General features: G+C 45.2%; 1 protein-coding gene across 4 annotated transcripts in view; it reads right to left on the reverse strand.

Moving 5' to 3' along the window:
- The window catches only part of USP3 (ubiquitin specific peptidase 3), a 222372-nt gene that overhangs the window by 87974 nt on the left and 110829 nt on the right, over nucleotides 1–23569 (reverse strand). The window contains exon 1 of one of the 4 annotated variants that reach the window (XM_059913077.1): nucleotides 7132–7396. The exons of the other annotated variants lie outside the window; for them this stretch is intronic. Within the exon in view, the coding sequence (XP_059769060.1) occupies nucleotides 7132–7222 (91 nt within the window). The 5' untranslated portion in view covers nucleotides 7223–7396. Of the gene's footprint in view, nucleotides 1–7131; nucleotides 7397–23569 lie in introns of those variants that run through there. 4 annotated transcript variants of the gene reach the window in all.

Consider the following 23569-nt stretch of genomic DNA (forward strand, 5'->3'; position numbering starts at 1 on the left):
TGATCTCTGTTTACAAATTTCTAAGCCAAAGATCATTCAACAATCGGAAAGATTTCAGGATACAATTGCAATGAACAATTTTTAGGTAAATTTCCTTTCATTATGAAAGATACCTACTCTTACCTACATTCTCAAAACAGACTGTTATAAATCACAGAGCATCTTGAGAGGTCTTGGCACAAAACAATTCTAGGTAAGATGAACAAGCTGTTCCTGTTGTTAATGGTATTCTCAGCATTCTAAGCTGTCAATCAAGGTAAGCTTCATCACAAATAAACCCTCCAAAAAGTACTAGCCCCTGCTGAGAATCTAAGTACTTCCTCCTAAGCCATCTGTCCAGGAAAGCTCTATTAAAACACCTAGAATGCAGTTGCTCTCATGTTTAAAGGAGCTATGAGTAAACATAAAACACTAAAATACATTAAACAGTATATATTTTCCACTTCAAACATTAATAAACTACTACCCAAGTCTATATGGATGCCTAGGTTGAACACAAAACCCATAGGCTGGACACTAATTTATTTTTTCAAAGAAGGAAAATGTATAATACAGCTCAAGAAGGGGGAAATAGCTCAAAAAGAAAAAAACAAAGCAGGTTGGGGGAAATGTACTGATATTTGTAAATTATTCCCTGATGGAAGAGGGACTCAAATTTTAAAACAGGAATTTAAATTACTCAATGAGCTACAAACTAAATTACTCACTGTTCTGCTTACTGAGCTACAAACACTAGAAAAACATAAGTATTTCCAAATTGAGTTTAAAGGATCCAAAATTAATCTATTATATTCCAGTAAAGAAGGAAATTGCATAAATTTCAAAGAGGAAAAAGTAGGATGGTATAAGAGCCTAAGGCTAATGCTGTAAAAGCAAAGAATGATGAGAATGAGTTATTTTGAGGATAAATGAATAACAAGAAACAGAAACAAAGAGTTCAAATTCTCCCATCAATTCCATCCTTTCTCCTGCTTAGGCCAAGAAGGATATTCTTTGTATACTACTAAGAACACCATCAGAAAATAACTTTTGATCCATGTGTCAAAACTTCTTCACAACAGCAAAATGTTAGGCTTAATCCCTAGACTGCAGCCTCTTCAAACAAACACATGGAGCACATTCTAAATTCCAGGTCCTTCACATGTACTACCAATTATTCAGAGACTTTGGAAATATGTTTAGGCTGCTTTAAGGTTCTGGGGGCTGGGACTGGGGGTGGATACTGCCAGAAAAACCAGAAAGACAATTACATTTGACTTAAGCGTACAAATATTATTTTTTAAAAAGTTTAAATTCTTCAGAAAAGCATATAAAAATCAAATGTTAATCTTCAAAATTAATGTGAAAAAAGTAACACCTGTCCATTGATTTTTAACTGCCCCATCCACATTTACTACTAAAAATGGCTACCTGCCCACCTATAAACACAGAATGTCAAACGAATACAAATTCGTCGTGGTAACAACATTGCAGATGGTCAGTTGCTCACAATCCAGTCAAAGTTTACTTTACAGACTAAAAACTGGAAGTGAGGACTGGTGAAAGCATTCTGGGGAGAAGCTCACTTACTTTCCATTTATTTTAAACATAAAGTTTAAGGCCATTCCAGCCACCATCCACGTGGAAGAAAGTTCCTTCATTCATTAAGCAAATATTTACTGAGTGTCTTATTACACGCTAGGCACTTAATAAATATTTCATACAGGGTTATTACTAAAAAGCAGTAAATGCATTTGACCTTATGATGAACAAATGACTGGTCCTACCTAGAAATTTTAGTCTACTGGGCATACAAGAGTCTTCTTTAGATTTAGGTTGTGAGAGAAATACGATACAAAATAACCCATCATCCCATCAAGGTGATTTCTCACCTTTATCACAAGCTTCATCACAAACTACAGATTTATTACCAATGACAAGGAATCAATAATCAGAACACCATCCTACTAAATGGATCTTCAAAAAAGGTTTTATCTCCAATATCCACCCCAAACTGCAAAACATTTACTTAATCTACTTACTTTTCTTTTTTTTTTTTTAATAAGTTTATTTATTTATTTATTTATTTTTGGCTGCGTTGGGTCTTCGTTGCTGCACGCGGGCTTTCTCTAGTTGCTTGGAGCGGGGGCTACTCTTTGTTGCGGTGCGCGGGCTTCTTATTGCAGTGGCTTCTCGTTGGGGAGCACAGGCTCTTGGCGCGTGGGCTTCAGTAGTTGTGGCTCGCGGGCTCTAGACTGCAGGCTCAGTAGTTGTGGCGCACGGACTTAGTTGCTCCACGGCATGTAGGATCTTCCCGGACCAGGGCTCGAACCCGTGTCCCCTGCATTGGCAGGTGGATTCTTAACCACTGCGCCACCAGGGAAGTCCCTACACTTACTTTCCTTAGGTAATGTGAGGGCAAGCATGTACTAGAAACTTTAAGAAGCCTTCTCGGATTTCCCTGGTGGTGCAGCAGTTAAGAATCTGCCCACTGAGCCTGCACTCTAGAGCCTGAGAGCCACAACTACTGAAGCCCCTGCGCCTAGACCCCGTGCTCCGCAACAAAGAGAAGCCACTGCAATGAGAAACCCGCGGGCCGCAACGAAGAGTAGCCCCCGCTCGCGGCAACTAGAGAAAGCCCATGTGCAGCAATGAAGACCCAATGCAGCCAAAAAATAATTAATTAATTTTTAAAAAAAAGAGAGGCCTTCTCAATTCTTTGAAGAATTAATCACGGAAAAATTCTCATGCCTACGCTATTAAAATATCTCCAATTTAACTGGTTACTTAACCCAAACACTTAAAGTCTTTGGCTTTCCTTAGTTATTAAAACAGTTGTGTTTAGGGCATCCTTTTAAACAATTTGGGTTTCCCCCAGTATTTTGCCACTGGTTTAACTCTTTTACCCACAAAAATATGAAATGCCCAAGACTCCAGCTTCTGAAAATAACCTCTGATATGTGCACTTAACAAAAACCTTGAGAGAATGTCCTAGTTTTTATTTAAAACTTTTTCATTTAAAATGAGAATGCCTAGGGACTTTACTGGTGGCACAGTGGTTAAGAATCCACCTGCCAATGCAGGGGACGCGGGTTCAATCCCTGGTCTGGGACGATCCCACATGCCGCGGAGCAACTAAGCCCGTGTGCCACAACTACTGAGCCTGCGCTCTAGAGCCTACGAGTCACAACTACTGAGCCCACGCGCCACAACTACTGAAGCCCATGCGCCTAGAGCCCGTGCCCCGCAACAAGAGAAGCCCCCGCTCGCTGCAACTAGAGAAAGCCCGCGCACAGCAAACGAAGACCCAACGTAGCCAAAAATAAATAAATAAATAAATAAAAATGAGAATGCCTGTAGCAAAATTAGACATAAATCAACTTTTACCTCATCAGAAGATTGCTATTTTCAACATTTACCTTAAACCACAACATGGATTAATCTTCTAACCAGTTAGTTTCCTATCTCTCCCCAACTAGATTAGACTGTAACTTTTTTGAGAGCAAGGGACTGACTACTGGACCCCATGGTCCCAGCTAATACATTTTGTAAACTCTGTAAGTCTCCACACAGACATAAATGTTGCTAGTTTTAAGGCCTTAAGGAATTCTTTAATATTTTAAAGCTATTTTGATCAGAGCAGGTGTCCTTAACTGTTACTATCGTTGTATACAAGTGGGTTCTCAAAGTGTGATCCTGAGGCCCTGAGAGTTTCCAAAACCCCTGCATGGGGTACATGAGCTCAAACTATTTTCATAAATAACATTGATGTTACTTTTATTCTTTACCCTCATTCTCTCACCAGCACGCAGTGGAGTTCTCCAGAAGCTACATGATGTGTGGTATCTCAAGAGACTGAATGCAAAAGCAGATATGAAAATCCAGCTGTCTTCTATTAAGCCAGACAACAGAGTTGCAAAAATTAAAATAATTCCAATCTTCTCACCAATTTTTTTGTTTTGAAAGTATAGTTATTTTATACAAACTATTATGTTAACAGGTAATGGATTTATTATTGCTAATTGTAAATGATTTAATAAATATATATTAAAATTTTTTTCTGTTTTAATTCCTTGTACATCAAATATCAATAAATATAAGCTGTACAAACAAAGGCTCTTTGGGTTCTTAATAATTTTAAGAGGGTAAAGGGGTCCTGAAGACAAAAAGCTTGAGAATCACTGTGGTACACAATTATAAAACATATACAATAATATGTACCAAGGGCTTCTCATAGATAAGAAGCTCAAGTTAATTGTGAAGTATAATTACTTCTTACACCTCCTAATCTTGTTGAATAATATATCTCCTTGCAAAGCATAATTCAGCATAAAGCCAGTCCATCCTAGGCCCTATCTAAGGGGCTTTAGATATTTACTGAGAGTCCTCTTTATAAAGATGTTCTGACCTATAATACCACCTATTACTTGAATAGTGTTTGGAGTTTCTCAAAGTTTTCACAAAAATTACCTTGTTCATCCTAACAACAACCTGTGAAGTAAATGTGAAGTATTATTCCCACCCTCCCTTCTTTTTTAACAGATGACATAATGAAACCGATGCTCCAAGGAAATAGAACTACCTTCCAAGGATGTATTGCTACCTAGGAGAGCCTAGGATGTTGGTCTTTTTGCAATTTGCTTGGCTGCCTTAAGGCTGTTTCACTGTGGTGTAACTAGAAGCTCCCAAAGAAAACAAGGCAAGGGCATTAATTTTATTGTTCCAGTGCCAAAACAGAGATTTTTTCCCTCCCTAATAAGAATGTAATCAGACTCAATACTTGGTCACCGCATTATTCCACACATTGGCTACCCAAAAAGAAAGAAAAAGAAAGAAAGAAATGAAGGAAGAAATTCGAGAGTGCTGGAGAATAAACACCAGAATACATAACCCTCCAAGATGATGAATTCGTCAAGGACTCACAGTTTTAATAATCATTTAATCACTGAAACAACAGGCAGGCAAGAACAAGATCAAGCTCAATACAAAAACATGAGACTATATCAATGAACGGGTGCCAAGAAAAAGTGGAAGGCCCACATGAAATGGGTTCAACTCACAGAACATGAGCAGAAGCAAAAAACCCACATAAAGTTGCAAAACTAGCTTTATTGGTTCTACAAATCCACGCACATGACTAAAATCACCCTCCCAAAGCAATGTCAGAGACAAACTTCGTTGCAAGATGCAAAGATGACATCCTAGCCCTTGGATAGAAATCACCCCTCCCTTAGGACTACACATACTAGTTTGTTCTTTTTTATCAGCACAAGCCTCTTAGTTATGCTCCAATTTAACTTAAGTTCCTCAAGAGATGCTCAATTTTCTGCATCTCTTTTCCACACTCAAGTGGACGCCCTGACTGACAAAGGCAAGACTGACTCACAACAGGATATCTGCCACTTGCATAAACTCTTTTCCTTTTTTTAGATGCATGTGACCAATGAGGCCATTTTAAAACTTGATGTGATTTTACCTAGAAACAGCCAGAAGTGTGCTGTCTGCTTTGTATCTATCCCTGTAGTTTACCACAGATGAGCAGAAGTAGTTTCATCATTCCTCATGAGGTATGCTTTTCCTAGTGTTTACTTTGGTCTTTTTTTTTTTTTTCAATCCCTGGGGCAGGGGTTACAGTTACAGCACCACAGCTCTAGCTACAATTATAGATAATGCAACACCAACTAATTTGTAAAGCAATTTAACACACCTTATTTGTTGTTTCATACTCAACATTCACTGTAGAAGAAACATTCGTAGGTAAGTTTCTACACCCTCATAAAAGAACTGCAATACTGCACTGTAAAACCAATTAACCGGTTAATCTTTATGGGCTTCATGCAGAAAAAGATAATCTGACTTTACAAAGGCAAGCAAAGCATCAAACCTCTGAGAGCTCAAGGAAACCGCAGTTATTTCCATTCCTTATCCCAGGGTACATTTTTCTTTGTGGCCTTACCTGTGTTTTTCTCCAAGGACATAATCACCATTTAAGAAGTAACCTGTCAAAAGTGTCAAGGCATTCTCTGAACTATCTTCCCAGCTCCGGCCCACAATGAGAAATGTCACACAGCTAAATCGTACCATTGCTGTTTTCTTCCCTTTATTTCTTCAAATGAACTTAAGATTTTTGAAATGCACAATTCAAATTTTACACTACAACCCAAGCTACCACTGATCATCTCAAAGCTGATAAACAAAGACTCTATCGGCGGCACCAGGGCCCTACCAGGAAGTAATCAAAGCAGTGTGGCCGGTGCGATCTTAAGTCGCTAGAGCAGACAATAAGAGGGCACTGGGGCTTCCGAGGGGCCCGGCAGAAGGAGATAAGATGCTTAAGCAATGCAAAAGCATTACATAAACCTAATAACTGTCCTACAGCACATGGACTCGGAAATCCCAAAGCAATTTCAAACAAACAAAAATATCTGAAAGGCAACGCGAGCCGCCCCTCCAAAACAGCTGCTCAATCAGCCTTCTGAGCTTTTCCAGCCCGCAGCCTGTTTTCAAACTTCACCTTCCCGGGCTGATGAAAGACTCCGACCTCGGCCGCCCGAGTTCTAAGCACCTCTCGAGGTCCCGGCTCCCGCTCGCCCGGCGTGGATCTGGTCGCCGGAGCATGGGGGGAAGCGAAAGGAAGCGGGTCCGGGGCAGGTAGCTAAGGGCCCCAGCGCGCCCCGCAGCCGAGACAAAGCTGCGCCCCTGAGCGGCGCTTTTCCCGTCCGGTCTAGGAGGGGACGCAACTCGGGCCCCGCCACACGTGCGGCCGCCTTGTGGGGGCCGGACACCCACCCCCCGCGGCCCCCGACCCGGCGACACAGGCCAGCACAACCGCCGGGCACTGCAGGGCGGCGCGGGGGCGCGAGCCGCAGGCCAGGGTCCCCGCTCGCCGCCGTCCCCACGAGCTCGTGGCCCCCGCGGTCTCTATCCCTCGCGGGCCTCTCCTTCGCCGGACGGACCGTCGGGCCGCGGGAAACAAAGGAGCCGCCGCCGCCGCTCCGCCCGCCTCGCCGCGTACCCCTCCCCAGCCGCCGGGCCCGGCTTGCCCGCACCGCTCCCCGAGTCCGCGCGCTGACTGCCCGCGGCCCCTAGACGGCAGGCCCGGCAGAGCCGGGGCCTCGGGTGCGCTGCAGGGCCGCCTGGGGCCGCACTCACCGCTGCAGCACCAGGACGACGGGGAGCCGTTGGGGAACTTGGCTGAGTCCGGGGCGATGCAGACGCTGGAGCTCAGGTGCGGACACTCCATGGCCACGAGGAGGGCGGCGAGGAGGACTGAGGCTCCGAGACCAGGCGGGGGGGGGGGGGAGGGGCGGAGGAGGGACTCCGAAGGCTCTGCCTGGGGTCGTTCCTCGCCGGGCGCTCGGCCGACGGCGGCTGCGTCCCGAGCCCTTGCGTCAAAGAAAGCAAAAGCTTCCGGGCGCCGGGTTTTCCCGCCCGCCGTCTCCCGAAGCCCGGCTCCGGAAAACGTGGTGCTCCGGCATCCGGGTTCTGCCGCCACCCCTCGGCTGGGGGCTTCCGTCTTCCCAGGTCGGCCCCTCCCCTCCCCTGGGCAGGCCCCGCCTACAGGCCCGGCCCCGCCCCCGTCCTCTCCCGCGGGGTGAGGTCCCCGCGCTCGCAGGCTGGTGGCCCAGAGTCGGACTGCGCTCGGAAGTGACTGTCCCAACTCCGCTCCCCCGGGCAGCCGCGGTTTCCCTCGGCCCCGGGTAGGGTGGAGCGCCAAGCCAGGGCACGCCGGGCCGGTCCGCTGCTTTTACCCCGGCCCGGCGAGCGCTCGCAGTCAGAGAAGACTGACCCTGCGTAGTGTGTAGTGGCCTGACTACACTGCGGTAGAAAATCTGGCCACACAAGAAAGTGTGAAGAAGAAAATAAAAACCACCCGGGCAGACAGACAGCCCCCATTTTACACACGAATGCACAAGCTCAGAGAGGTTAAGGGCCTGGCCCCCGGTGGCCCAGCGGGCTGCATAGGTCCCAGAGCAGTACTGGTTTAGTGGTCTGCTCCCTGCGGCAGCTACGATAGTGACCGGGTTCTAGGTTCTGAACACATGGCCTTTTCCAGCCACCTGGGTGCTGAGTGCGGGGGCGATCGTGAACCTGGGTTCAAACCCCGTCACTGTGACTCACCATCTGCATTACCTCGAGCACGTGGTCGGACATTCATACCTCACCCTCCGGTGTAAGTTTAAATGAGGTAACTGTAACCTGGGTGTGCTGAGGGGGGCGGTCCCGGTTACCACGTGGTAAAAAGGGAAGGGATCTAACATTTGTTAAACACCTGCTGCTGTCTCCTAGCCAGGCACTTAACATACAGTACCTCATTTAAACCTCGCACCACACCGCCAGCTGCTGTAAGCATCCTCTTTTTTACCGCAGGGGAAACCGAGTCTGTAATTGGTTAATCCGTGCCGGGATTGGACCCCCGCCTCTCTGACCCCTTCGTAGAAAAGAGGATAGGACAAGCCTCCAGCGGCCGCTAGGGCAAGCGTTACACCCTAGCGAGCCTGCTATCTCTCCGGGGCACGGCCTTGAGGACGTCCCGGGCTATTACGAACATTGCCTCAAAGTTGGGGCTCCATGTAAAACCCGGCGAAGGAGCAACAGGGCCAGGAGGCGAGCAGGGGGAGGGGGAGGCTGATGTGGCAATCCTGCGGGCTGGGCGAGAGGAGGAAGGAAGGTCAGGAAATGATTAACCGGGCCGGGCGGGGTAGTGGTTAGAGCATGGCACCTCCCCGCAGTGCAGTCCTGGAGCAGTCCAGGGATGCCCTCTCAGTCACTTAGGACGCCTCGCCATCCTCCCCACCACCCGCCACCTCTCGGTTTCGGCAGCGCACTCCTCTGCCTAACGGTGTCCACTCACCTGCGGCCTCTCTGCCGACACTTTCCTGCCCCCCCGCCACCCCCCGCCAACTCCCGGAGCATTTCCAGTTCCTCTGTCAACGCTCTTTGATTGCTCCCCAAGTTTTACTTGACTGCTTTAGAGCAAGCCATCTTGAGGTTTTATGGCAGTGACGAGTTGTGGAAAGTGCAGCTGCTCAAATCCCTAGCTCTGCTGCCTACTTGATGACCAACTTTAGCAAGTGTCTCTAGTCCTCCCAAGACTTTTTTATCCGTAAAACTGGGAAAATAATACTTATCTCTCAAGGAAGATGTGAGAATTGCCACCCCGTAGTAGATAGTCAATAATTTATAGCTTTTTTCTTTTTTCTTTTTAATGACAGCAGGTGAGAGAATAATTCCTAGGAAGGGGGAGGATAAACAATAAATGTGACCTCTGCCCAGGCTGTCCCAACTCTCTCCTCCTATCAACCGATTCTTTTTCAAGGCCTGGCTGTATCAACCTCTGTTTCCTTCCGGAAACCTACCCCCCATTTACGATCCATGCCCCCTCATTTAGCCATGAAACATGCCCTGAACTCACGCCGGTCTTTTATGCTATCATGTAACGGTTCCTTTTTCACCTTCGCAAAGACTGTTTCCTTATCGTCTAGACCTCAGCTTAAACATCACTTCCTCAGGGAGGCCTTTCCTGACCCTGCCCCAACTCCAGGTTACCTCCAGGTGTGTGATGCCCTTGTCTGCCCCCATATTCTGCCTTTTTAAAACACTCTTCAGGCACGTAATTATTTGTTTAATGTCTGTCTTCCCCTTGGAGGTCCATAAGGGTAGCAAAAAAGTCTGTCTGGTTTCCTGCTGTATTCCTAACATAACATGTGGAACATGGAGGGCATCCAATAAATGTGTTCAATCATGACTGAGTGAGTGATCGATTAGCAATGTCTACCATGGGCAGGCGGTTAGAAAGTGGCCCAATATATGCCAGGTAGTCACCCCCTTCTCCCCCACTTGATCTGTAAATTTCCCTTCAGCTCTGAGTTTATGATTTTAACGGCATCAGGAATGTGAAAACACCTTGTGAGGTGTAATCTGCCGGCGGGGAGGGGGGGGGGGAAGAAAGGAAAAATAGTTTTTATTAGAGTCTTCTCTCCCTAACTAGAATAAAAACCCCTCCGAGCAGGGGCCCTAACTTAGTCCCCCCTGACTGGTATAGACCGCAGAGGGCAAACTATGACTATCAGGCAGTTCAGAGAAGCTGGGCAAAATCAGAAGTCCCTCCTGGGGCTTTTGCTAGGTTTACCTAAAACTTTCCTGTGTCTCTGAAAGTTTTCATAACTAAAAAAATTTTTTTCTTTGGGAAAAAAAACCTCGTGGTGAGTAAATGTGTCAAACGGGGGAAGACCACGGGGCACACTGGGAAATCTGCTTTTTTAGTCCCTCGTTTCTTCGGCTACATTTATTACTACGTTTTCTTTTTGGTTCTTGGCCCACATCCCTTTGGCGCTGAGGAGCTCTGACTTACACAAGGGTGAGCCCTGGTGGTGCTGAGCCAGCCTCCAGCACGGGTGCCGGGTGCCGGGAACGCGCCGCCTCCGAGAGTCCCCGCCCAGCCCTCGGGAGTGCCAGGGGGTAGGGATGGGGGAGGAGGGCGACTCTTGCCAGCAGAGGAGGGCGAGTTTTAAAAGTTTGCATTTTTTCAGAGGAGAGAAATGCACAACTTCAACCACACTATCAAGTGTTTTTCTTCTAAAGGGTATATCTATATAAAGGGAGGAGGGAGGGTTGAGCCAGGAGCCGGGGGTGGCGAAGTGGGTAGTTATAGGTTGCGGAGGGAACCATGATCAGGACCGGTCTCAAGGTTGTTATGACCGTCCCCTAACTTTTAGACTTGAGACTTCTGGCAGAATTGGTGGTCCCGAAGCAAGGATTGCAAGCTGACCAGGCCCAGGGGAAGAAGCCTTATTGGAAGCACCGAGAGAGCTAGGTTAATTATTTACCTTGGAGATTTTTCTAGGAGCAAAACCTGCTTGGAAAACTCAAGAGGAGGCTTGGTGAGTATTCGGAAGGAGCAGCCGCTCAGGGACTCTTTTATCACCTTGTTTAATTTTCCAAGAGGCACTTATCTGATACTTCCTTGCTTGTTTACTTGTTTATCTATTGTCAGTCTCCTCCATGAGAACAGAGACCTTGCTAGTCCTGTTCATTGCCTGATTTCCAGCTTCTGGAATTCAGCCTGGTGCATGGCAGGTCCTCAGGAACTATTTGTTGAATGATTAAATGAATGATGGGGCTGGGTGTGGGCTTCAGCCAGCCAGCCCTCACTGGCTGTCATTCTCCCAGTTCTTTTCATTCACCGCTTTTGCATTATCTCCCTGCCCCAAATTCTCCAGTGGCTCCCTATGTGTGGCAAGATAAAATTGGAAACCCACTGCCATCACAGTCACCTGTCCCTTCTCTTTTGTTAAAGCTTTAAAAAAAAAAAACTGTTCTAGCAATATCTAAAATAGCTCCCTCATTATAGAAAATGTGCTTCCTCACACCTGTGTCCTCCCCTCCATTCCCTTTTACCTGCCCAGCTGTAACTCCTCCCCCATGAAGCATACAGCCTCCTTAGGGAAGCCCTCCCTCACTCACCCAAGCAGACTTCTAAGCCCTCCCCTCACACCATCACTCTTTCCGTTCCTGCATGTTGTCACATGGTGCTGGGCTTTTCTGTTTACATTTCAGTCTCCTTTGGGAGCAGATGCTTTTCTTTTCAATTGTGGGTCCTAGGCAATGAGTTCAGCAGTTGAAGATATTGGGAAAAGATTATATTTATTGATTAAATGTTGTTGGAAGTGCCCCTTTCAAGAGCGATTACATCAATTATTGTGTGTAATGTTCCCCTAGGTATTCACAGAAAGGACCTCAACTCTGCAAGAACAGAAATTTACATTAAGTGGGTCCCAGCTGGGTGCAAGATACTATATCAAGTGGTTTTCATTTCTTCTTTAATCCCCACAACAAATTTTAGTTGGAGGTATTATCATTTCCTTTTTACTGATGAAAGAACTAAAGCTCAAAGAAGGTATAAATAATTGCATAAATTTACATAATTAGTAATTGCTCTTTTATCAAAGGTGGTTTTCACCCCTCACACACATGGCCAGCTAAATAATTTTGCCATATTTTATGGGGGTAGCTGAAGTTCCTAACAAGGAAGAAGACTCTTAAGGACCACAGGACACAGAAGAGCCTTTTAAGTAACTAAAGAAAGGATCATTTATGTTCAGTACCATTGTAACAATCATTGTATCATCAACATCTTAATTTGTATTGCTTTCTTCTATTGCTTTTAATGCTTTCTTCTTTATCATTGAAATGTGAACTTCACAGCACTTTTATGAAGGAGATGAGAAGGTTTTCTTGTTTAAAGACCCACTTTGCAGCTAAAGCACTGACCAATTAAGCAAAACCAAATGGCTCTAGCACCAAACAACTCTTTGACGAGTCAAGGAGTCACTTTTCTCTCTGGGCCCCAGTCTCCCATTTGTAAAATCAGGGAGTTGAATCTGGATGATCCCCAAGGGCCGTTCTAGAGTGAACATCCATTTATCCTGTGATAGCTCAGGGCCACCCAGTGACGCTGGCAGAGGCAAGACCGTCCTTGTATCCCGCAGCAGAGACTGCTAACTGTTCACCCCAAATCTGTTTTCTTTTCCTCCTGGTTTCAGAAAAGAAAGTTCTCAGCTCCCTTTATAGCTGGGTGCAGTCATTTTTAGTCAATAGAGTGAGCAGAAATCACAAGGATCAGCCTTGGCTGGCACTGTGGACAGCTGCCCATGACAAAAATACTTCAGTGTCTAGTTTTGTTTATCAACACGTGGGGGAAATATATTAGGTCAGAAAGAAATGTTGGGTCTTCTAGGCTTCCAGTCTGCTCTTTCTTTCTGTGCTTCCTCTACAACTATTTGTTCATTTACCCAACAAATTACAGGGACTTAGAGCTCTGCACTACATGGGGGCCTCCTCTGTTGACATCTCTTTGCCACTGTCAAGATGGAAAGTGTAATATCACTCCTTTCCCCTTTGCTCATTGACTGACTGGACATCAGAGCCTCTGAATTTCAAAGTGCTGTCTAGACATGGAGTCTTAAGCCTTTAAATTGTGAAAATGACTTCACACAAAAAGGGCCTGGCTTGGTGCTTGGTATACAGTAGACACTCAATAAATGTCCATTTCCTTGAGACCTTGTCAAATAGGAGGGTTGATGTGGGGGATGAAGGATGATGGCCTGAAATCATTGATTCTAGGATAGCTGGCCAGAAGGGCAGATTTTTATCCTTTTTAAAGGCATCCAGGCCAGATTGCTCATTCAACAAATATTACTGATGCCCAAGGCTCATGGGATATAAAAGTGAAACAACACGAAGTCTCATCCTCAAAGGGATGAGGAAGGGAGCAAGAGAAACAGACCGGCAGAGAGGCAATTGCAACCCAGTGTGATAAGTGTTATGAAGGGAAGTACAGGATGTTGCTTAGCCACAAACAAGGGGCAACTAACCCAGGCTAGTGGGTGAGGGTGGGGGAAGCATCAGGCAAGACTTCCTGGAGGAAGTGACATATGATCTGAGACTTGAATGGTATATAGAAGTTAACCAAGTACCTGTTACAGTGGAGGATTACTGGACTGAATGTCAATATTATGACACAGTATGAGTGTGTTTCATGTTTAGTAATTGCAATCATTGCTGCTTTTGTTGTGGTCATCCATTTACAATGCTTGGTGTCAGTTTATTTATCTCTTGGAAAAATAAAATACAGTGTGTGTGTGTGAAAAAAAAAAAAGTTAATGCAAAGTGTATCTGGGAACCAGCGTTGGTTTGCACATTATTTCCTACAGGTCTTCGTCAAGATGTAGTTTAAGTTTTTGTAATCTTTTTTTTACCCCTATGTTATGTTTGTTCTGGTTAAATTTATTGAAATATAAACAAAAATTTTAAAAAATCAAAAAATTAAAAAAAAGAAGTTAACCAGGTAGAGTGGGGGAGGGGGTCATAGCATCCCAGGCAGAGGGAACTGTACCTGCAAATGCTCAGAGACTCAGAGAGGGTCTGAGACTGCCAGTCTGGCTGGAGAGTCATGTGCAAGGAGGTAGAAAGCTGAGAGGTGAGGCTGGCAAGGAGGGCAGAAAGACATTAAAGGGCAGCTGATTCTCTGGAGCAGAGAACTGCCATCATAGAGAAATCTGGGTTCCCAGGACTCGGGACTCTTTCAGGGTTGCACTTTGCCAGGTCCTGGGAGAGGGGATAAGGGTGCAAAGATGCAGAAAGATGAGAGATAAGACAGAGGAAATAAAGGTACCACTAACAATTATTAACATCTATAAGATGTTCGACTGCATTAGTCATCTGGGAAATGCAAATGAAAACCACAGCACACACCTAGGTGGAACCAAATAGGAGAGGGACTTCCCTGGTGGTCCAGTGGTTAAGACTCCATGCTCCCAATGCAGGGGGCTGGGTTTGATCCCTGGTTGGGGAACTAGATCCTGCATGCCACAACTAAGAGCCCACAGGCTGCAACGAAGATCCCGCCGGCCGCAACTAAAACCCAGTGCAGCCAAATAAATAAATAAATATTTTTAAAAAAAAGAACCAAATAGGAGAGATTCGAATGCAGATGTGACTGCCCCACACCATAATCATGACCAGACCTCTGAGACTGTGTCCATGAGGAGCTTGCAAACCACTGAGAGGGAGAGGCTCATACACTTTAAGAAGTAGGATTTTGGTGGGGAAAAGAATCCTAGGCTTAGAGAACCTCCATCTCCGCCTTCCCCACTCCTAACCTACCTAACCTAACCTGACAATTCAGCTCTCAGGAATATCCAGCTAACCAGAAAATGAATTTCTCACACAACCAGAACATAAATTTTCATAGTCCCAGACCCTTCCATGAGGTGTCTGATGCACTGTAAAGAAGCAAGTCTTTGGGTCCAATCCGGCTGGGGTCCTGCTTCTGCCACTGGCCTGCTGTGTGACCTTGGGCCAGCAGCCTGACCTCTCTGGAGCCTGTGTCTATGAAATAGGAAAAATAATAGCTGCTTCCAGGGCTTCCCTGGGGGCGCAGTGGTTGAGAGTCTGCCTGCCAATGCAGGGGACACGGGTTCGAGCCCCGGTCTGGTAAGATCCCACATACCGCGGAGCAACTAGGCCCGTGAGCCACAACTACTGAGCCTGCGCGTCTGGAGCCTGTGCTCCGCAACGAGAGGCCGCGATAGTGAGAGGCCCGCGCACCGCGATGAAGAGTGGCCCCCGCTTGCCACAACTAGAGAAAGCCCTCGCATAGAAACGAAGACCCAACACAGCCATAAATAAATAAATAAACAAACAAATACTTTAATAATAGCTGCTTCCAAAATGGAGATTCCCCTGCTCTGTCTCCCTTAGCCAAATACTTAATGTTTGGAAAGGGAGAACAGGGATCCACATGTCATGATCAGAACCATTTTCTGAAGTTGCCAACACCCATAATTTACGCATTTATGTAATCACACCAAAGGTTATAAGCATATTTTATAATTCCATCATCTAGAAAGCTCTGCTGTGGTTGACCCAGTTATAAATTGGCAGCAGCAGGAGAAAAAAGGTATTTCACATTATTACCATCTGAAGAACAATAGTGGAAAAGTAAGGAAAGGGCTTTAGAGCCCTTTTGGCCTTTCTCAGTTTCCTGTGGAGCGGCTGGTGCTTTCAGGCTGGAAATGGAGCTCAGAATCAGCAAGGCTTCGTGGAAGATTACCCTGAGAGCCCTTAGGGCAGAATGATGAGAGAACTGGAAGGGCCAGAAGTTTCACAGAGGAGGAAACTGGTCCTAGAGAGGTGACACATTTGTCCAGCAACACAGAGTCCTCTGGGCAGCTCCTGACATCAGCGTGCTCGTCGCTTGCCAGAGTCTGTGCAAAGCCAAGCTGCAAAAGGATTTTTTCATGCTTCTCGTTCGGCCCTTCCTGTGTGCAGGATGCATGAGCTGGTTCTCCTGGAGAAAGATGGCTACAGAGGCAGGCTTGCCTCCCCCATTCCCCTCGAATGGGTCCTAGACTGTCACCTTCTGCGTGCACCGCTGATTCTGCCTGTGGTCATCCACAGTGGGTAGTTTTATGGTTGACATCCTGATTTTTTTTTTTAAAGCACTTTTTTGAGTTGTGAGCTAAACTAGCTGCTTTTTTTTTTTTTTAATTTATTTTTGGCTGCACTGGGTCTTCATTGCTGCGCTCGGGCTTTTTCTAGTTGCAGCAAGCGGGGGCTACTCTTCGTTAATCTTGTAGAAAATGCATCCTGATTTTTTTTTAATCTTTTATTTTATATTGGAGTATAGTTGATTTACAACGTTGTGTTAGTTTCAGGTGTACAGCACAGTGATTCAGTTATACATACAAAGGTATCTATTCTTTTTCAAATTCTTTTCCCATTTTGGTTATTACTGCATCCTGATTTTTTTAAATTAATTAATTAATTAATTAATTTTTGGCTGCACTGGGTCTTTGTTGCTGCGCGAGCAGGCTTTCTCTAGTTGCTGCGAGCGGGGGCTACTCTTCATCACAGTGCGCGGGCCTCTCATTGCGGTGGCTTCTCTTGTTGCGGAGCATGGGCTCTAGGCACGCGGGCTTCAGTAACTGTGGCTCATGGGCTCTAGAGCGCAGGCTCAGTAGTTGTGGCACACGGGCTCAGTTGCTCCGCGGCATGTGGGATCTTCCCGGACCAGGGCTCGAACCCGTATCCCCTGCACTGGCAGGCGGGTTGTTAACCACTGCGCCACCAGGGAAGCCCAACGTCCTGATATTAACTTGGCTATAGTCATTTACCACTTTTTCTTATAACTGAATCAAAAAAATAATTCTGGTGAATTGAATGGCCTGGCAACTGGTTTCTGGATTTCATTGAGTTTTTACAGCACTTGAAAGACAAATTCATCTGTACTTCCTTAAAAAAGATTTTCAAAGTCAGAAATTAGCCTGAATTTGTAAGGGGTGAGGGCACTTATTCTGCTTTGGCTGAGTTGAAAAGACTTCTTCACCGTGTCTCAGAATACATTTCCTTTCCATTTCCCCTACCCATGCCCGCCATCTCCTCCTACCCCAGGACCCTCAATGTTTCCTACTGGACCACACCTTCCCCGACAGCCAAAAAAAAATCAGGACACTCCCTTCTCTGAACCCCTCCCATAGGCCTTGAAGGGGCCTTGCGCTCAGCCTGTGCTGATACTGGGAGCTTGCAAGGCTGGAACCAGTTCTCTTCGTGTCCCCGCTGAGTGGCCAGCCTGGCAGTGGGTGTTGGCCAAAGAAGGGAGGAACCACGCAAAGGCCACATCCCCACCTCCCACTGCCAGATCTCACTGCAAACTTGCATCATCACTTCCTGCCTGTGCTCTATTAGAAGCTGTCAGCAGCTGCCCAATGCTCCCAGAAGCAAGCCTAGACCCTTCCGTGGCATCAAGTTTCCCCTAATTTGTTCCTGACTGACCTGCCAGCCTTGCTTCTCCACCTACTACATGGGCCTGACTGCTGAGCAGATTCTCAGTGCTCTCGCCCTGGCTTCTCGCTCAAGCTCTTTGTTCAGCCTCTTTCACTCCAGCCTGTGGAAGCCCTCCAACCCACGAGGCGCAACACAAAGCCCATGTTTAGAAAAATTCTGCCCAGCACCCATCTCATTCATATTTTCTCTCTCTCTCCCACTCCCTCCTTCTCCTCTTCCTCTCTTCTTTCCTCCTCTCTCTCTCTCCCTCTCTCACACACACACAGCATGGATTAATCTCCCTCCTTTATCCACGTTCCCATGGGACTCTGCTTGTCCTTAGAGACAGCACTTATTGCAATCTGCTTTGGAACAGAATTCCTCACATTTATACTACCTCCCAGTTAGAAACTGTCTCCCTGGAATGCAAGAGCTACCCATCCTCATTCATCTGGATATTTATCATAGTACTGGCCCCAGGGTTTTACACATAGTAGGTTCTCAACAAATGTTTGGCCCTTGAAGACAGTGACTTGATGGACAGAGCCTTGGCTTTGGCAATGGACAGAACTGAGTTCGAGCGCCCCTCCACCTCTTACTAACTGTGTGATCTTGGATAAGCGGTGTACTCTCTCTGAACCGCTTAGGTCCAAAACCTGTAAAATGGGGGTTACCATAGTGCCCACCCCATAGAGTGGTAAAGAATGGTTGAGATAATATGTGTAGAACATGTAACTCTTGCCATTCATAAAGAAGGTTCCTATAAACATGGGTCACCAACTTTATCCTATACACATTTTTGAAGCTCTTACTTTTGCCTTGGACACCCTAGAGTGGATATCTGGGGAGACGCCTACTAGAATATTCCCATTGGAAGACAAAAATGACCTCCTTGCAACCTGGGCCTGGTTGCAAGGAGGTCAGAGGGGTTGGCAAGGACTGAAAGGATTCTGAGGAAAGAGTGGTGGGGAGGGGTGGCAAAAGGGGGCAGCCCCAGGCCCTGTAGGAGGTGGGCCACACCCTTCCCAACTAATAAAGTCAGACACTTCCCAGGAAATCAGCTCCTCCAACCTCATTTATGCTAAATTAGCATCTACTAGAGAACGTCCCCAAAGCCCTCCCCACACTTTAATGGGAACCTGAGTAATCAAAAATAGGAAAAGCAGCCAGGAGCACAGAGACAGGGCATTTCCAAAGGAACTTGGCCAGTGTGTCTCTGGCACTGAGGGTTGGGGGGACAGAGGCCTAGGAGGGCAGGCCTCTAGAGGACCAGGGAGCCCTGCCTGTCACAGAGACACTCACACTTGCCGAACAGCCTTCTGATTGTACCTTGGTTTCCAGGGGCAGCCATCCTGGAAACGGGTGAAGGGGACAGGATTTAGAGTGGGGTGGAGAAGGGTGGGATGGGAACAGCAATGTCCTCCACGTGGCACCTGTGGTTCTCGGTACACATTACTAAATGGGAGTTTTGATACGTTTCAGCCTCCTGAGACTTTGGGCAGGGCCATCAGCTCTTCTCAGGGCTGAGTTCCCTTGAATAAGCTGATCTACTACTTCCTTCTGTGCACCAGCAGCCTGTCCAAAACTGAGTTCCCTGTGATAGGACAGTGTTGTGTGTCTGTGGGTGAGGGTGATACTAGTCTGCACAGTTGTCGTGGTGGGAAGATTTGAATGCCAGGTGGCAGTCTTTCCCTTGGAGACAGGATCCTGGATTAGGATCTTGGCACTTGAATGACTTTTGGAGATCCTGTAGTCCAGTCATCCTATTACCGATGAGGAAACTGACACCTAGAGAGGCCAAACCAGTTCACAATGCATACACATATCAAATCACCACCATGGACACTTTAAATGTCTTATACATTTGTCAGTTATACCTTAATAAAGCTGAATAAACTAAAATTAAAATTAATAAAAAAGAAGCCAAGACAGGAAGAGAACCAGGTCTCCTCATCCCCAGCCCAGGGTTTCTATCCTGTTTCTCTATGATAGCCCCATAAAGACATTTTGGTGTGGTGTGAAACAGGCATCACCACATGGTTGAAAATGATAAATCTGGATTTTTTTTTTTATAAATATGGATTTGACTAGAACATGTGAATCTTATGTGTTCTAATCTTAAATTAGAGCCCTTACTCCTTGCCTGCCTTCTTGTAGCTTCTTGTTCCCATGGGGAACTCATGTAAATGGCTTCTAGATTCACACTCTGATAGACTCTTGGGGTGGAGCTGGGGAAAGTCCAAGGCATGAGAGTTTGGGCTTACTCTTCTGAGTGCTGGGTGGTAGGCAGGCAGGCAGGCAGACATTCTCTCTTCCCTTCCCTAAAAGATCTCCATCCTCTTTAAGTCCAAAAGAGGCTGGTATGCAAGGAGACACCCCTGGGAGGTAGCACGTGGCCCCTCTCCTGGGGAAAGGAACAGACTGAGTGAAAAACAGATAGTAACTCACATGAGTTCAAAAAAAGCACAAGTAGATCAATGGAACAGGATAGAAAGCCCGGAGATAAACCCACACACCTATGGTCACCTAATCTATGACAAAGGAGGCAAGAATATACAATGGAGAAAAGGCAGTCTCTTCAATAAGTGGTGCTGGGAAAACTGGACAGCTACATGTAAAAGAATGAAATTAGAACACTCCCTAACACCATACACAAAAATAAACTCAAAATGGATTAAAGACCTAAATGTAAGGCTGGACGCTATAAAACTCTTAGAGGAAAACATAGGCAGAACATTCTTTGACATAAATCGCAGCAAGATCTTTTTTGACCCACCTCCTAGAGCAATGAAAATAAAAACAAAAATAAACAAATGGGACCTAATTAAACTTAAACGCTTTTGCACAGCAAAGGAAACCATAAACAAAACAAAAAGACAATCCTCAGAATCAGAGAAATTATTTGCAGATGAGCAACCGACAAGGGATTAATCTCCAAAATATACAAACAGCTCATGCAGCTCATTATCAAAAAACAAACAACCCAATCAAAAAATGAGCAGATGACCTAAATAGACATTTCTCCAAAGAAGACATACAGATGGCCAAGAAGCACATGAAAAGCTGCTCAACATCACTAATTATTAGAGAGTGCAAATCAAAACTACAATGAGGTATCACCTCACACTGATTAGAATGGCCATCATCAGAAAATCTACAAACAGTAAATGCTGGAGAGGGTGTGGAGAAAAGGGAACCCTCTTGGACTGTTGGTGGGAATGTAAATTGATACAGCCACTATGGAGAACAGTATGGAGGTTCCTTAAAAAAACTAAAAATAGAACTACCATATGACACAGCAATCCCACTCCTGGGCATATACCCTGAGAAAACCATAATTCAAAAAGAGTCATATACCACAATGTTTATTGCTGCCCTATTTGCAATAGCCAGGACATGGAAGCATCTGTCCATCAACAGATGAATGGATAAAGAAGATGTGGCACATATATACAATGGAATGTTACTCAGCCATAAAAAGAAACAAAATTGAGTTATTTGTAGTGAGGTGGATGAACCTAGAGTCTGTCATACAGAGTGAAGTAAGTCAGAAGGAGAAAAACAAATACCGTATGCTAACACATATATATGGAATCTAAAAAAATAAAAAATAAAATGGTCATGAAGAACCTAGGGGCAGGACAGGAATAAAGAGGCAGACTTACTAGAGAATAGACTTGAGGACACGGGGAGGGGGAAGGGTAAGCTGGGACAAAGTGAGAGAGTGGCATGGACTTATATACACTACCAAATGTAAAATAGATAGCTAGTGGGAAGCAGCCGCATAGCACAGGGAGATCAGCTCGGTGCTTTGTGACCACCTAGAGGGTTGGGATAGGGAGGGTGGGAGGGAGGGAGACGCAAGAGGGAAGAGATATGGGGATATATGTATATGTATAGTTGATTCACTTTGTTATAAAGCAGAAACTAACACACCATTGTAAATCAATTATACTCCAATAACGATGATAAAAAAAAAGACGTGGTACATATATAAAATGGAATATTACTCAGCCATAAAAAGGAACAAAATTGGGTCATTTGTAGAGACATGATAGACCTAGAGACTGTCATACAGAGTGAAGTAAGTCAGAAAGAGAAAAACAAATATCATATAATATCACTTATATGGGGAATCTAGAAAAACGGTACAGATGAACCTAGAAAAATGGTACAGATGAACTTATTTGCAAAGCAGCAATAGAGACACAGATGTAGAGAACAAACTTACGGATACCAAGAGGGGAAGGGGAGTGGGATGAACTGGGAAATTGGGATTGACATAGATACACTACTATGTATGAAATAGGTAACTAATGAGAACCTACTGTATAGCACAGGGAATTCTACTCAATTCTCTGTGGTGATCTAAATGGGAAGGAAATCCAAAAAAAGAGGGGATATATGTATACGTATAACTGATTCACTTTGCTGTACAGCAGAAACTAACACAACATCGTAAAGCAACTATACTCAAATAAAAATTAATAATAAAAAAAAAGCACAAGTAAATTAAGCCTAAAGAAAGAGGGATGGCAAAAGGATTGATGAAACTCACAAGGGTAAATGCATTGACTCATTCAAGAAATCTTTAACTGATCACTCAATTTAACAGGTATAGTTCTATGCACTGGGCACATTAGACCAAGAAGGATACAGAGACCCAAGCAAGTGACCCAGAAGAGGAAAACTCAAAGTCAGGGACAAATTCTCAGTTAAATGGAAAGTGAGGTTAGAGGAGGATAGTGGGAGGAATGAGATCTTAAAAAGTTGGCCAGAGATTTCAAGAGGATAACCTCTGCACAGATAACATTTTTGAAAACCTGAAAGAAAGGAGGCAGAGAGAGATACAATTTGAGAGCTACTGTGGCACCCTAAGGACTAAACCAAAGTGTTTGCACTGCATGCTGGGATAATTCATTCACTCAGCAAGTACTCACTGAGCACTTCCTATTTTTCTGGCTATGCCAGGCTCTTTGCTGTTCCTTGCCCTCACCAGACACACTCCCCTACCCTGCCTTTAATACATCAGTGTCCTCTTCTTTTGAGGGCTTCCCCCCAATGAATAGCACCATTTAGCAGATACATAAACAAACTGAAGAAGCTGTGACAGGAGAAGGAACAATATCCTAGCAAGGACCCTGTCTAATTCATCTTTGCACCCCAGTGCTGGGCACATAGTAGGCATTTAGGAGATGTTTGATGAATGAATGGGAAGGAACTGAGGCATTGCGAGGCACTGAGGAAGCCAAATTTTTCTAATGAGAAATGTTAGCCTGGGGAATTCCCTGGCAGTCCAGTGGTTAGGACTCTGCACTTTCACTGCCAAGGGAAAGAAATGTTAGCCTGGTTACAACTCTGTAAAAAGTGCATTTTAAAAAAAAAAAAAAAGTGCATTTAAAAAATCTTTTAAAAATCTACTGAAAAACACTAACAGTGGTTGAATGATGGAATTATGGGAGACTTTCTTTTCTCTATTTCCCCCATTTTGTATATTACAGCAACATTTTTTATAATGAAAAAATATATTTTAGCCCATCCCCCCGTTCCCTCCCCCCGACCCAAACTGTGAGACTTACAACTTATTACCTAATTGAAAAAAATTGTTTGTACCATATAAATTATGAAGACTGAGAAAACATGACCTGAATTTTATAATGCAACCAACTAAAATTTATCACCACATTATTCTGATGTGTTTGCTGATATGCATGATCATTTATAGCCAGGCATAAACAACAGCTCCCATAAAACAGTTTGATTAGTATTACTTGAAATAGCCAAATTGGGTCTTTTGTCTGAGCACTGGGGAAGGGGAGGCAGAAACTGGGCCGAGGGGGATTTGACTCTGTTGCCCTCACTAGGGACCCCACTTTTCCGGCAGAGTCTGTCAGGACCTGGGAGCTCTGGAGACCTCTGGCTGACAGATGTGCAGGCGTCCAAGTGCTGGCAGCAGAGCAGGGCAGTAACTGGGGCTGCTCAGGCTTCACGAAGGAGCTTTTCACCCCAACAGGAGCGACGCTACCACCCCAAACTCTCCTTTCCTTTCCCTCCCAAGGTCAGCTTTCTAGATGTGAGAAAGTCCGTAAGGATACTGCCTAAAATGTCATCAATAAAAATTTATTTGGGCAGCGGAAGCATTGCCTCTAGAGGGCTAGAGGAGGGACATGCTCATTCACATGACAAATATTTATCGAGAACCAATAGGCACCAAGAGTAAGCAAGGTCCTATACATACATGATATCATTTTCCCCTTCCTTC

The sequence above is a fragment of the Balaenoptera ricei genome, chromosome 2, assembly GCF_028023285.1.
Source record: "Balaenoptera ricei isolate mBalRic1 chromosome 2, mBalRic1.hap2, whole genome shotgun sequence".
Taxonomy (NCBI): domain Eukaryota; kingdom Metazoa; phylum Chordata; class Mammalia; order Artiodactyla; family Balaenopteridae; genus Balaenoptera; species Balaenoptera ricei.